Genomic DNA, 14,408 nt, shown 5'->3' with positions numbered 1-14,408 from the left:
ATATGCCGAGCACTGTTCTAAGCACTGGGGTAGATACAAGGTAATCAGGTTGTCCCACGTGGGGCTCACAGTCTTAATAACCATTTTACAGGTGAGTTAACAGGAACAGAGAAGTTAAGTGCCTTGCCCAAACTCACACAGCTGACAAGTAGCAGAGTCAGGATTAGAACCCATGACCTCTGACTCTCAAACCCGGGCTCTTTCCATTAAGCCACGCTGCTGGCACGTGCAGTGCAATGCATACCAGATACCCAAAATATTCAACAATGATGCAATCTATGCATACCTTGTATAAAATACCTTGTTTAGTGGCCTTCCTTGACTAAGCCCTCATTTCTTCTATCTGCCCTGCCCTATGCATTGATGAGGCACTCAGCTGGGCACCCTTAAGCACCCTGATATTCATCCCAGCCGCACAGAGTTTATGGAAAAATCCTTGTAGTCTACTATTTCCCCTGTCCACAATCTATTTTAACACGTTTTTTTGTTAAGTGCTTACTACATGCCAGGCACCATAGTAAGCACTGGGGAGGATGCTAGCAAATCAGGCTGGACAGAGTCACTGCCCTTCATGGGGCTCACAATCTTAATCCCCATTTTACAGACAAGGTAACACGTGCACAGAGAAGTGAAGTGACTTGCCCAAGGCCACACAGCATACAAGTGGTGGAGCCGGGATAAGAACTCATAACCTTCTCATTTCCAGGGGTGGGCTCTACCCACTTTGCTATGCTCACTCACCCTGTAGAATGTAAGCTCCCTGTGGACAGGAATCATGTCTATAAACTTTATTATACTGTACTTTTCTTTATTATACTGTACTGTCCTAAGTGCTTAGGACAGCACTTAGCACTAGGGTAGATACAAGTGGGGTAGATATAAGTGCTTAGGACAGTGCTCTGCACACTAAGTGTTTAATAAATACAACTTTCATTCATTCAACCACATTTACTGAGCACTTATGGTGTGCTAAGCACTGTACTAATTGGGAGAGTACAATACAAGAGACACATTCTCTGCCCACAGTCCAGTCTAGAGGGGGAGACAGACATTAAAATACATAAACGAATAAACTGATTTAAAAAAGATGCCAGTGAATATATAACTGTCTTTCAAGCCTTTAAAAGGGTGTAAATCTACATGATATGCTATGCAAAATACAAAGAACAACCAAAAACCCCCCCAAACCACACCTGTAAATAAAAACTGTGACAGTAGCTTTCTATAAGGAAATGACAGTCTGACCAGAATATTTTGTGAAAGTAATCAGGCTCTTATTGTGAAATCAGAGTCCATACATTTTGAAACAGACATTAGTTATGCATTGGTATTAAGAAGGCGAGTTGGGGAAGTCGGTATGACATCACTGTGTTCACTACCAAAGCCAAATTTCAAGCCATCTTCCTAGGCCTCTCATAATGTCCCAGGCACCCAAGCATGGATACACATATACTCACACCATTCAAAGTATTTACTAAGCATTTACTGTACGCACAGTACTACAATAAGAACTTGTAAGAATACCAGTGCTTAGTACCAATCTCCTCTTTCCCCTAAACATGCTTATTTTATTTGATAACAAAGCCATATTAAGGTCACATCTCCAAGAGGCCCTACCCCATTAAGCCTTCCTTTCCCTGGTTCCCCTTCTCTTCTGCAGTATTTATGCACTTGAATTTGTGACCTTCAGACATTTGCCCTTTCCTCAAACCCACAGCATTTATGTACATAATAGATAAGTGACTGTAAATCATTTGTTTATATTAATGTCTGTCTCCTCCTCTAAACTGCACGCTCACTGTGGGCAGGGTCTACCAACTCTGTTGAAGTGTACTCTCCCAAGGTCTTAATACAGGGCTCTGCATGCCTTAAGTGCTCAATACACACCACTGATGATGACGATGACTTGATCACACCTCCATCCTTCCTCAGGAAGACAGAGAACACCCCTCAAGGAGCTCACAATGTAGCGGGGGAGGGAAACGTTAACATAAATCACATGTAGGGGAACAGCCTAGCATAAAAGTATGTATATAGGTCTTGTGGCAGTGAGAGGAGTGGTGAGTCCTATGGATTTCTTTAGGACTTCTCAGCATATTGCTCCCAAACTACTCACTGATAAAAAAAAATTATCTCCTGCATCCTACTAACAGGTCAAGCTGGGAGACGTGAAAGATGGTACTCAGTCCCGAAGGCCTGGGTGAGCAACAGGGCATGGGAGTTGGAGCACAAACTCAATTTTACCTACTTCAGTTTATCAATTACTTCCTTTCATAGATGAAACAGTGTACTTAGAGCCAGCATGGCTTAGTGGATAGGGCACAGTCTAGGAGTCAGAAGGACCTGGGTTCCAATCCCAGCTCTACCACTTGTCTGCCATTTGACCTTGGGTAAGTCACTTCACTTCTATGTGCCTCAGTGACCTCATCTGTAAAATGGGGATTAAGAGTGTGAGTCCCATGTGGGACAGGGACTGTGTCCAACCTGATTAACTTGTATCTACTCCAGTGCTTAGAACAGTGCTTCACACATAGTAAGTGCTTAACAACTACCATCATCATTATTATTATTAGCCAGGTAATAAATGCATAATGCCACTGTCCCCAAGTCGTCTGGGGGTAGGGCAAGTCTTACAATGAATGTGAGTCGGTCAGTGTTTTCACCGCTTTTGTTGTAATGTTTAAAAAAAATTTTACATGATGTAGTTCAAACACACTTTTCTCTCTGTCATATGGGGTGAAATCAGAGCTAACAGTTCCAGTTTCTGACACCCTCTGAGGGGTCTTTCTTACTTCCACTTTCTGAGCCTGACTTTCAGGACCCTCTCAAAAAGAAGATAAAACAAATTACCTAAAGGAACTAACCAAAACTGTAATTTGCTCATCTGTAAATCTAATTCATCTCAGTTGTATAATTTCGCCCATAAATGAGAAATTATCTTTCTCGAAATTCTGTAGTAAAACATTTCAGAGTGGCAGAAAATGACAATAGTACAAGTTGGGGGAAAAGTTATACAAGCAGAAAACACTGTACTCTGATCTTTGACAGTGATTTCAAAATGGAGCGATAAATGTGCAACACCATTAAATGAATAAATAGTGGAATAGTGGAATAGAACTTTACTTCCTTTGATTCTGGCCCTTCTGATGTCCACCGTCCCCTTCCCCAAAAGTTCAGTTTAATTGAAAATTCCAGGAGACTACAAAACACGATGATATGTGGTCCACTTCATTTAATGATAGCATCACAGTTCCACGAGTGTGAAAATCATTGCCTATTGGTTTTGGTTACTTAGCTCGTATATTACAAAGTCAATGTTTAGAGTCCAGAGTCAGTCAATTTACATCTCTCCATAGCTTTAAAATGAAGGAATATGACTGCAAAAATAGTTACTGTACAGCATTAATGAAATCCCAACATTAAAAATGAAAGAATAACAAACTTCAAGGCAATCTTCTGCAGCCAGACTGAATGAAGAATTAAAATTTGGAAGACTTTGCAAATTGCCTCCATAAATTTTGGGGTGCCATTAGAGAGAACATTAGTTGCTTAAAAATGCCTGCTGCTGCAACTCACAAAACCACCTTTCCTGTTTGCCATCGTAGCTGATTTTGTTCTACCTCACAACATTTGTGGTACCAATATAATATAGAGTTTTGCTATATGACACCATCACTACCTTCAAAAATTGACATTATACGGAAATCAATGCACCTAGAAATCAGCTATAAATCACATTTGCTATGAATGTTTGAGACTTCAGTCTGTCAATGGCATAGTTAGAAACCGACTGCCCTCAAGCTAAGCAACCCTTGGAAGAAAAATCCATTGATACATTCTTCTGATTTTCTCCTCCTCTTACTGCATGTTAGAAATACTCCATCTTCAGGTGAGTGAAATTGGGACAAAATTATATTATGATATATATTATCGTATCTACTATTAACACTGATTAGGTCCAAAAAACCCTAAATTACAAGATTTCTTCCAAGAAAGATATGACCAACAGTCATCATGAAGTTTTTATTGTCTGAACAGAGGGTTTAGTCTAAAAATATTGTATGGTATACAGCATACAGCTTATACAGCCTGGCACACAGTAAGCCCTTAAGGAATACCAAATCAAGAGAAACCAAAGCAAACAAAAAAGAAAAAGCAAAGCAAAACACAAACAAAACAGCAAATAATGAAAAAAAAAAGAAAAGCTATAGCATTTGTTAAGCACTCACTAGTACTATGTGCTTGTGCTCAGTCCTCTATACTAAGTGGAGTAGATACAATGTAAGCAGATTGGACATTTAATACACATTTTACAGGTGAAGACAGTGATGCAAAGAGAAGTTACGTGCCACTCTGCCCTATGTCACACGGCAGGCAAGTAGTATAGCTGGAATTAGACCCAGGTAAACTGACCTCCAGGCCAACTGACCCCCAGGCCTCTGCTTTTACGACTAGGCCATGAACAGTTAAGTGCATCCTGTTAGCCATTCAAAAATAGGCAGTTTTAACAGTATGAAAAAAGTTTTAAAACGTTTAATCAATTTTATTCATTGAAAATGGACCATTTCAAGTCTAGTACTAGCCACTGATCAAGTCAATGAACAACTCAACCAAAGCACTTTCCCTGTAACTCATAAAAGGGCAGGGTGTCTCAATAGCTATATCTCACTGAACAATACAATTTTATTACAACGTTATATGTTTTTGACCTAATGCTGCCTTGGCAACAGAGAGACAGGCTTTGCAAGAACTGGGTGTAGGTTTGCCACCCAATCCCAAATTGATGAGATTTTCCGGGAACCCTGGTCCCTTTAATATCTCAATCTGAACTGTCTTTTACTCTTTTGGTTTTTCTAAGAGCCCAGTACACTGGTTGGCACACAGAAGGTGCTCAGTGAATACTGATGACAAGTGTTTCTCCTTGAGAATGATGCATAAACCTCAATCTGGTAACTTCAGGAAAGAAAACCCATGTTAGGGAATGCTTATTCATTTGTTCCATCATATTTATTGAATGCTTAGTGTGTGCAGAGTACTGTACTAAGCTCTTGGGAGAGTACAATACAATAATAAACAGTCACATTCTCTGTCCACAATGAGCCTACAGTCTAAAGGGGGGAGGGGGAGACAGACACAAATACAAATAAATAAAATTACAGATATGTACCTATGTACTGTGGGGGCTGGGGGTGAGAGACTAATGGAGACACGTTAGAATGACAGAAGGGAGTGGGAGATGAGGAAAAGTAGGACTTAGTCCAGGAAGGCCTCTTGGAGATGTGCCTTCAATAAGGCTTTGAAGAGCAGGGAGGAAGAGTCATTGTCTGTCAGATTTGAGGAGAGAGGGCATTCCAGGCCAGAGGGAGGACATGGGATAAGGGTCGGCAGCAAGACAGGTGAGACTGAGGCACAGTGAAAAGGTTAGCTCTAGAGGAGTGAAGTGTGTGGGCTGGGCTGTAGAAGGAAAGAAGTGATGGGAGGTAGGAGGGGGCAAAGCAGTGGACTGCTTTAAAGACAATGGTGAGGAGTTTTTGTCTGATGCAGAGGTGGACGGGCAAGCACTGGGGTATTGTGAGAAGCGGGGTGATGTGTCCCGAACGTTTTTGTAGAAAAATCATCCAAGCAGCATAGTGAAGTACGGACTGGAGTGGGGAGAGGCAGGAGGTTGGGTGGTCAGCAAGGGGGCTGATGCAGTAATCCAGGCGGGATGGGATGAGTGACTACATTAAAGTGGTAGCATTCTGTATGAAGAAGGGCAGATAGAAAGAGCGGTTTGTGCAGCCCCATTTGGGCTCTCGTTCCTACAGGCTGGGTTCCCTCTAGGAAATGGACAAGCCAGCCGGAGGGGGTGCAAGACTTTACTCAAAAAAACGTACATGCAGGACCAATTCAGAACAGAAGCGACTGCGGCACAGTCTTGGTGCCATGCCCTAGCTCCACAATCATTCCTCTAGACTCCAAGCTCCTTGTGGGCAGGGAACAAGCCTACCAACTCTGCTGTATTGTACTCTTCAAGTCTTTAGTATGGTGCTCTGCAGGCAGGAGGCACCCAATCAATACCACTGATCTGCCAGTGACTGCCTTGGTAACCACTTCAGTCCCCACTGCCCACGTTAGCTAGCTTTCAGAGATTCTGCTGGGTCCATCACCCTCACTGAACATCCTTGGTCGCTTGGTCAGAAGCCTTCATCGCTGACAGCACAACCCCAGCAGGTTTTCCCCTACAGGCTAAACCAGGATTAGAAGTACAGTCTCCTGATTCTCACATTGCAGCCCAGTGCACAGTTCCTAATCTTGACTGCCACTTGACTATCATGTGTTCTCCAGTAATTCAATTAGCTTCTCTGTGCCTCAGTTTCCTTATCTGTAGAATGGGGGCCCAAATAATAACAACAATAATAATGATTATGGTATTTGTTAAGCATTTTACTAGATGCCAAGCACTGTTCTAAGGGCTGGAGTAGATACAAGGTAATCAGGTTGGACACAGTCCCTGTCCCACATGAGGCTCACAGTCATAATACCCATTTTACAGATGAGACAACTGAGGCACAGAAAAGTTAAGTGACTTGCCCAAAGTCACACAGCAGACAAGCGGAGCCGGGATTAGCACCCACGACCTCTGACTCCCAAGCTTGTGCTCTTTCCACTGAGCCACGCTGCTCCTAATTATTACTATTACTAGTACTACTAATAGAACTACTAATAATTACTACTATTATTAGTAATAATTAGTAATTATTCGTAGTAAATTGCAACCAGATTTAAGACTCAAAGCCAAGGCTGGAACATCTTCTCTGCATCTCCCAGGCCTGTGATAAGTTTGCTTAATGGTGCACAGTCTTGGTGGTCTGTTTTAGCATCTCATCCCACTGTCTTTGACAAAGTGCTCCTGGCAGATGCTCTGATTCAGTCATATCACGACCTCATCTGTCAACCACACACCACTTCCTATTGTGGGATAGACAAGGAGCAGCTCAAGTCTGAGGTTACTTATCTGGTAGGAAAATAAAGACTGATGCAATGTCAGTTCCTCCTAAGTATACTGAAGAAAACTCTGGCCAATACTCCTGGAGGCCAATTTTGCTTTAGGAGTCTTTCCTGTACTTGAACATAATGAAGTTACCTCTTACCTTTCCCCTCCCTCTAGGTTAAACAAGCACAATTCCTCTAACCTTTCCTCAGAAGACCTATTCTGCATTCCTTCCATCATTTTTGTTGCTTTCCTTTGCCTCTTCTCAATCCTTTTATTACAGTTTCTCTACATTCCTTTTTAAATGTGTAGGGCAAAACTGGATAGAGAAGAATTGCTCCAGGGTCCTAGGAATAGGTTTGGGGGTTAGCTGGAGAAAAGAGTCGTAGGGATTAAAACTATGATGCTCGTAGGCTGCGATTCAGGACACAGAGGGGTGGGTAGGAGCTGTGTTTCCATGCGCCAAGCCAGAGATTTTCAGAATCAGATCCTAGACACAAATCCAATTTTCCCAGCTCCCCATCAGAAATTAACTTTATATCATGCTACAAACGTCTCTTTTTACATAAAGTAATACTATGCCTGTTAGACTGTAAGCTCCTTGAGGACAGGGATCAGATCTACTAACTCTATTGTAGTCTCTCAAGGGCCAGTACAGTGCTCTGCATAGAGAAAGCACTAAAATACTACTGATCGACTCAAGTACCAGAAAGTTTCCCACTTGTCCTCTTGCCAATGAGATCTTAAGCCTTGTGGATTTCTCCCTTCAAATCATGCAACATTTAATACATTTTCCTTGTCAACTGCTGGGTTTTCTTCATCCTCCACACCCTAGATGAGCCATCTTTCCAGAAGGCCAGACTTTTGAGGGGGCTCAGATTCACTTTTTTTTAAGGTATTTGTTAAGTGCTTACTATGTGCCAGGCACTGTACCAAGTACTGGGGTAGATACAAGCCAATGGTGATGGACACAGTCCTTGTCCAACATGGGGCTCACAGCGTTAATCCCCATTTTATAGATGAGGTAACAGGCATAGAGAAGTGAAGCAATTTGCCCTAGATCACACCGCAGAGATGTGGCACAGCCAGGGTTAGAACCCAGATCCGTTGGACTCCCAAGCTCATGCTCTATCCACCAGGCCAAGCTGCTTCTCTGCTGCAGTAGCTCGGTTTCCCCTAGCTAAGCGGTGTGAACCCAAGGAAGGAGTATTTCCCTGAAGCTCCTTTTCCTTCAAGGAGGTCATTTGGGCAGCTCCATTCTCTCTCCATGTCTTTGCTTCCCCTCATGCCTCTTCCCAATCTTCTCTAAAACATGGTCTGGGATCCATGCCATCCACTGGCCTGGGCAATCGCCCTAGATGGCTCTAAAATGGGTCTATTTTTGTATTGTACTCTCTCAAGTGATAAGTACAGTGCTCTGCACATGGAAAGTGCTCAATAAATACAAGAGAATTAATGAAAGTTGGTTTTCGAAAAAAAAGGCATTTTGGTGGAAAAAAAGGGTTTCTTGGTTACACACTCCATAGGAAACTTTTTCCCATTTTTACACCCTTCATTCTGCCAACGCTAGCTACCCTCCAAACCAGGGATCGCACCAGCTTCCTTCCCGTGAATCCTCAACTCCCACCTGCCAACAAAGCATGGTACTACAGAAATAACCTGTGCTCCAGGCACAGGAATCCTGGGAAGCACACAGGGCTCAGTTTACAATTGCAGCTCAATAAATACTATGGATTGATTGTTAGCAGTCTCTTCCTCACCCTGTCCAGAGTACGTGGAGATGAAGTGAATGAAGGAGCAGGGCCAGACTTGTTTTCTATTTCTTCTGGGTGTTCCCAAAGCCCTCCACATAATTCAGTTGACACCTCAAGTGGCAGGTGACACTGCCAAAGGAGGGGTATCTGCTGGAGCTGGGCATTTGTAGTGAAGGTTTCTGACCAAGCATCACACACGATTCCCAGGGTCAGTAGAAAGCCTAAAAACGGCTCCCTATCATGGGCAACAAGGCCCATGCTGGCTACCAAGACGGCAACACAAGAAACTGCCTGCTGGTCTCTGGTTCTCCAAGACAACATTGACATTTGGCCAAAAATAGGCTTCGCACTAGGGCTTGTGTGCACTTAGCCTCAAGCAGGGCTCCCACTCCCTTCTGCATTTCCCTGACTTGCTCCCTTTATTCATCCCCCCTCCTAGCACCACAGCACTTATGTACATATCTGTAATTTATTTATACTAACATCTGTCTCCCCCTCTAGACTGCTAGCTCACTGTGCGAAGGGAAGATGTCTGTTTATTGTTATACCATACTTTCCCAAGCATTCAGTATAGTGCTCTGCATGCAGTAAGCACTCAATAAATATGACTGACTGACCCAATCACAGCATGAGAATGACATTTGAGTGAGTCATTAGCAGCAGAACCTATTCCTCCTTAAGGTTCTGGATCAAGATGTCCAAGGGCTGAGGCTCTTTCTCCGCACTCTCCCAAGCGCTCATAACAGTGCTCCGCACCCAGGTCATTAATAAATACCACTGATGGATCCTCAACAGACATCTCCGTCATCATCATCATAATCCCTGAGTGCCTAGCACAATTTTTTGCACATAGTAAGCACTCAAGTAATGTTGATGGTGTGGTGAAACATATTTCAGATTAGCGTAAATGCTCAGTAGTCAGATGCAGGCCCAGAGGGCAATGACGAAGCGGGACTGTGGCTTTGGTCACTGTTCAATTATAGCTATCTCCCTCCACCCAGCATCAGCAAGCCATCATCGCACAAGTAGATGTTGTTGGATATTTGAGCCCTGTAATAATGATGGCATTTGTTAAGCGCTTACTATGTGCAAAGTACTGTTCTAAGCGCTGGGGTGATACAAGGTGACCAGGTTGTCCCACGCGGGGCTCACAGTCTTAATCCCCGTTTTACAGATGAGGGAACTGAGGCTCAGAGAAGTTAAGTGACTTGCCCAAGGTCACACAGCAGACATGTGGTGGAGCCGGGATTCAAACCCATGACCTCTGGCTCCAAAGCCCGTGCTCTTTCCACTGAGCCATGCTGCTTCTCTAAATGCTACCCCGTAAATGCTACAGTGTCCTGTGCTGCATGATGCATTTACAAAGCAGTTCACTGAAGGAATTCGTGTGTGTGTGTGTGTGTGTGTGTGTGTGTGTGTGTGTGTGTGTGTGAGTGAGAGAGAGAGAGAGAGAGAGACACACACAGAGAGAGAGAGAGAGAGAGAGAGAGAGAAAGAGGAGAGAGGAGAGAGGAGAGAGGAGAGAGATTTTTCTATGGATTAAAAGCTGCTGCCTTGAAGAAACATCTACTCCATAACACACTTGGAATATCTCAGAACAGAACATCGAGAACCTCGATTAGAAGATATGATCCTTGCTAGCTGATAAGTTTAGCATGATTTTTCCCACTTGTTCAAGTAATTAACTATTAGGGAAAAAAAAAAGACCTGCCGTCCTCTAAGTCTAGGGAGCCGGCCTGCTGACTTTCAACCACTAGAATGAAAGTCAACTCATATTCACAGTAGGGGAAAGAATGCTGAAGCAGGATACAGTTTTGTTCGGAAACAAGCCTGCTACCAGGAGGACCTGGAGCAAGCCTAGACGACCTGTGGCCACTACGGGTCACGTGACTAAAGGCCACTATCTGTACTGGGGAGATAACTGCTGATCAAGGCTAATAAGGAGTTGAAATGGTATTGTTCAACTTCTCTCACCGTCCTCTAGATTGTAAGTTCCTTGTGGGCAGTGAACACATCTGCCACCTCTACTTACTGTACTCTCCCAAGCACTTAGTAGTCATTCATTCAGTCGTATTTACTGAGCGCTTACTGTGTGCAGAGCACTGTACTAAGCGCTTGGAAAGTACAACTCAGTAACAGAGACAATCCCTGCCCAACAACGGGCTCACAGTCTAGAAGGGGGGAGACAGACATCAAAACAAGTAAACCAGCATCAAGAGCATCAATATAAATAGAATTATAGATGAATACACATCATTAATAAAATAAATAGAATAACTAATATGTACATACACTCACAGTCGTTGCGGGGTTGGGGGGCTAGAGCAGAGGGAGCCAGTTGGGGCTATGGGAAGATAGAAGGGGCAGAGGAAAAGGGAGGCTCAGTCTGGAAAGGCACACTCCATAAATACCATTAATTGTGCTGCATATTGGCCTTTGTACCCTAATAATTTTCTTCCCATTTTTCTGCTGCTCGATATCCATCCACTGGCTCTATCTTATAGGTGATCGGGAAAAAACAATATTCTACAGGAACCCACTTGTAACCTTAGTCCTACCGGTGAAAGGCATCTAAGAGCTGCAGTAACAGCATTTATTCAACTACACAACGAGTGCAGAGTCCTGGTTTAAGAGCTTGGAAGAACACAGCTCAAGCTCTAGACATGCTTCCTGCCCTCTCTGAGCTTATACTAATAGTTTTTCCACTACTAAGGGCTGGTTTTTCTGGTAACAATAATCATAGCAATAACTGTAGTATTTGATAAGGGTTTACAATGAATGCACCACACACCGGGGTAGAGCACAGAAGAAAGAGAACAGGTACTGAATCCTCTTTTAAAAAAGAGGTAACAGGCCCAACGAAGTGGTGACACGGTAGGACTGTTTGTGCTGAAGCAGCCATTATGTGTGGATTCAATTTAGTAATAAGAAGCTCCTTGTATGCAGGGAACATTATCTATAAACTCTGCTATACTTTCCTCTCCCAAGTGTTTAATACAGTGCTCTGTACATAGTAAGCACTCAATAAATGCCATTGTTGATGATGATAATGGCACGGCCTAAGTACAATGCACTGCATTAAACACTTGGGAAAGCTCAACAGAGAAGCAGCGTGGCTCAGTGGAAAGAGCACGGGATTTGGAGTCAGTGGTCATGGTTTCGAATCCCAGCTCCGCCGCGTGTCTGCTGTGTGACCTTGGGCAAGTCACTTAACTTCTCTGAGCCTCAGTTCCCTCATCTGTAAAATGGGGATAAAGACTGTGAACCCCGCGTGGGCCAACCTGATCATCTTGTATCCCCCAGCGCTTAGAACAGTGCTTTGCACATAGTAAGCGCTTAACAAATGCCATTATTATTATTATTATTATTAACAGAAGCTGAACAGGCTCCCTGCTTACACTGTCACGGGGAAGGCAGGGAGAGATCATAACGATAAATCTAGAATATGTATTTACATCAATGCTGTTAGATGGACGTGAATGTAAGAGCAAGGGATGGCTGACGAGGTGATAAGATTCAGGATACTGATCATTTTGTCGGAGAAGGCTCTTAAGAAGGCTAAGTCCAGCCGGGCGACGGGGGCCGTTCCGTTGCACGTTTGGGGCAAAGACGTTTGGAAACCTAAGTGTTATTGCACGTTTGGGGCAAAGACGGTTGGAAACCTAAGTGTTAACATGCCTGAGAACCGTGAAAGCCAAAAAAGGGAAGCGAACAGAAGAACAGCACTATCACCTGATGTGTGTTCCTACTCCAAGCCGGCGCTCTTCCCGCTAAGGTGACTAACCGGCGGCATTTTCCTCCCTCAAAGCCGGTCGTATCGAAATCTTTCAAGAGGCACGGAGCGGGCCTGCTGATTCGCTCCGATGCAGTGTGGGCTGCTTTGAGGATATTCCGTCTCCCCACTCGTTCGGATCCCCCGCATTCAATTTCGGTTGGAGACACGTGAGAACGGCCCCGATGCAGAAATGCGCGTTGGGGGAAGGACCGTTTTCTCCGTCCCCCGGGCAACAGGCGTCCAGGCCGGCCCTGCGGATCCGATGGGCCCAGGAGAGGAGACCCCCCCACACACCACCACCCTACCGAAGCCGCCTCGCTGGCGACTCCTTTTCCCTGTATATATGTTTGTACATATTTATTACTCTATTTATTTTACTTGTACATATCTATTCTATTTTATTTTGTTAGTATGTTCGGTTTTGTTCTCTGTCTCCCCCTTTTAGACTGTGAGCCCACTGGTGGGTAGGGACTGTCTCTATATGTTGCCAACTTGGACTTCCCAAGCCCTTAGTGGAGTGCTTTACACACAGTAAGCGCTCAATAAATACGATTGATTGATTGATTGATTTCCCGGGAGTTCAACAGGTGGAAGCCCCCTCCCTCCGGATGGCGCAGGGGGCCTGGGCAGACCCCGCCGGGTCGCCCCCTGCCCCGCCCCGCCCTTCGGGGCGGCCTGGGGGTCCTCGGCCCAACCCCGGCCACCGACCCTTCCCCGAAAAGTTGCGCCCTCCCGCTGCACCTGGACATCGGGGGAGAAAGGCGGCGCGCTGGGGGTGGGGGGGTGGGGTGTGTGTGTGTGTGTGTGTGTGTGTGTGTGTGTGTGTGTTTTGGGGGGAGAGGGGGAGAGGTACCGCATCCCAAGACCCTGACTGAGCAACCGAGATTTTCACGGAAGGGGACGGGCACCCCCAAATGTACAAGGTTGCACTTTGTGTGACACATCACACACACACACACACACACACACACACACACACACACCCTCCCCGGGAGGAGGAGCCCCTTTGGGGCAGTGTGGCGCAGCGGAAAGAGCCCGCACGGGTTTTGAGAGTCAGAGGTCATGGGTTCAAATGCCGGCTCCGCCAATTGTCAGCCGTGTGACTTTGGGCAAGTCACTTCACTGGGCCTCAGTTCCCTCATCAGGCCCCCTTTTAGACTGTGAGCCCACTGTTGGGTAAGGACTATCTCTATATGTTGCCAACTTGTACTTCCCAAGCGCTTAGTCCAGTGCCCTGCACACAGTAAGCGCTCAATAAATACGACTGACTGATTGGAAAATGGGGATGAAGACTTGTGAGCCCCCCGTGGGCCAACCTGATCACCCTGTAACCTCCCCAGCGCTTAGAACGGTGCTCTGCACATCATCATTAATCGTATTTCTTGAGCGCTTACTATGTGCAGAGCACCGTACTAAGCGCCTGGGAAGTACAAATTGGCAACATCTAGAGACAGTCCCTACCCAACAGTGGGCACACAGTCTAAATGGGGGAGACAGAGCACAAAACCAAACGTACTAACAAAATAAAATAGAATAGATATGTACAAGTAAAATAAATAGAGTAATATGTACAAACATATATACACATATAAATTCCGTTATTATTATTTGGAGCCGATGCGGCTGTGCCCCTCCCGGGGATGGGTCTGCGCCTCCGTCCATCACCCGGTCAGTCAGGCCGTCCCAGAGCGGAGCCCACCCGCAGCGGGGCCCAGGAATCCCCGCCTCCCGCCCGGGCATCGGTCCCCCCCCGCCGACACGCACCTCGGGGATGCACGGCAACCGCCGCCCCCCGCAGCACAAGGTTACGACGGCGCCCCGGGCCCGGGGGGAGACGGGGCGGGCCCGGGGCCACTCACCATAGACTCCTTGCCCGGAGAGCCCCTCCAGGAGCACCGTCAGCATC

At 45.3% G+C, this 14,408-nt stretch overlaps 1 protein-coding gene across 1 annotated transcript in view; it reads right to left on the bottom strand.

The window, feature by feature from the left end:
- The window catches only part of MDGA2 (MAM domain containing glycosylphosphatidylinositol anchor 2), a 460,928-nt gene that overhangs the window by 446,446 nt on the left and 74 nt on the right, over positions 1–14,408 (bottom strand). Inside the window, exon 1 of the mRNA XM_038756395.1 lies at positions 14,362–14,408. This exon is cut by the window's right edge and continues 74 nt beyond it. Within this exon, the coding sequence (XP_038612323.1) occupies positions 14,362–14,408 (47 nt within the window). The remainder of the gene's footprint in view (positions 1–14,361) is intronic.

Source organism: Tachyglossus aculeatus, chromosome 14, assembly GCF_015852505.1.
Source record: "Tachyglossus aculeatus isolate mTacAcu1 chromosome 14, mTacAcu1.pri, whole genome shotgun sequence".
NCBI lineage: Eukaryota > Metazoa > Chordata > Mammalia > Monotremata > Tachyglossidae > Tachyglossus > Tachyglossus aculeatus.
This window is presented reverse-complemented; position numbering and strand designations above follow the sequence as displayed.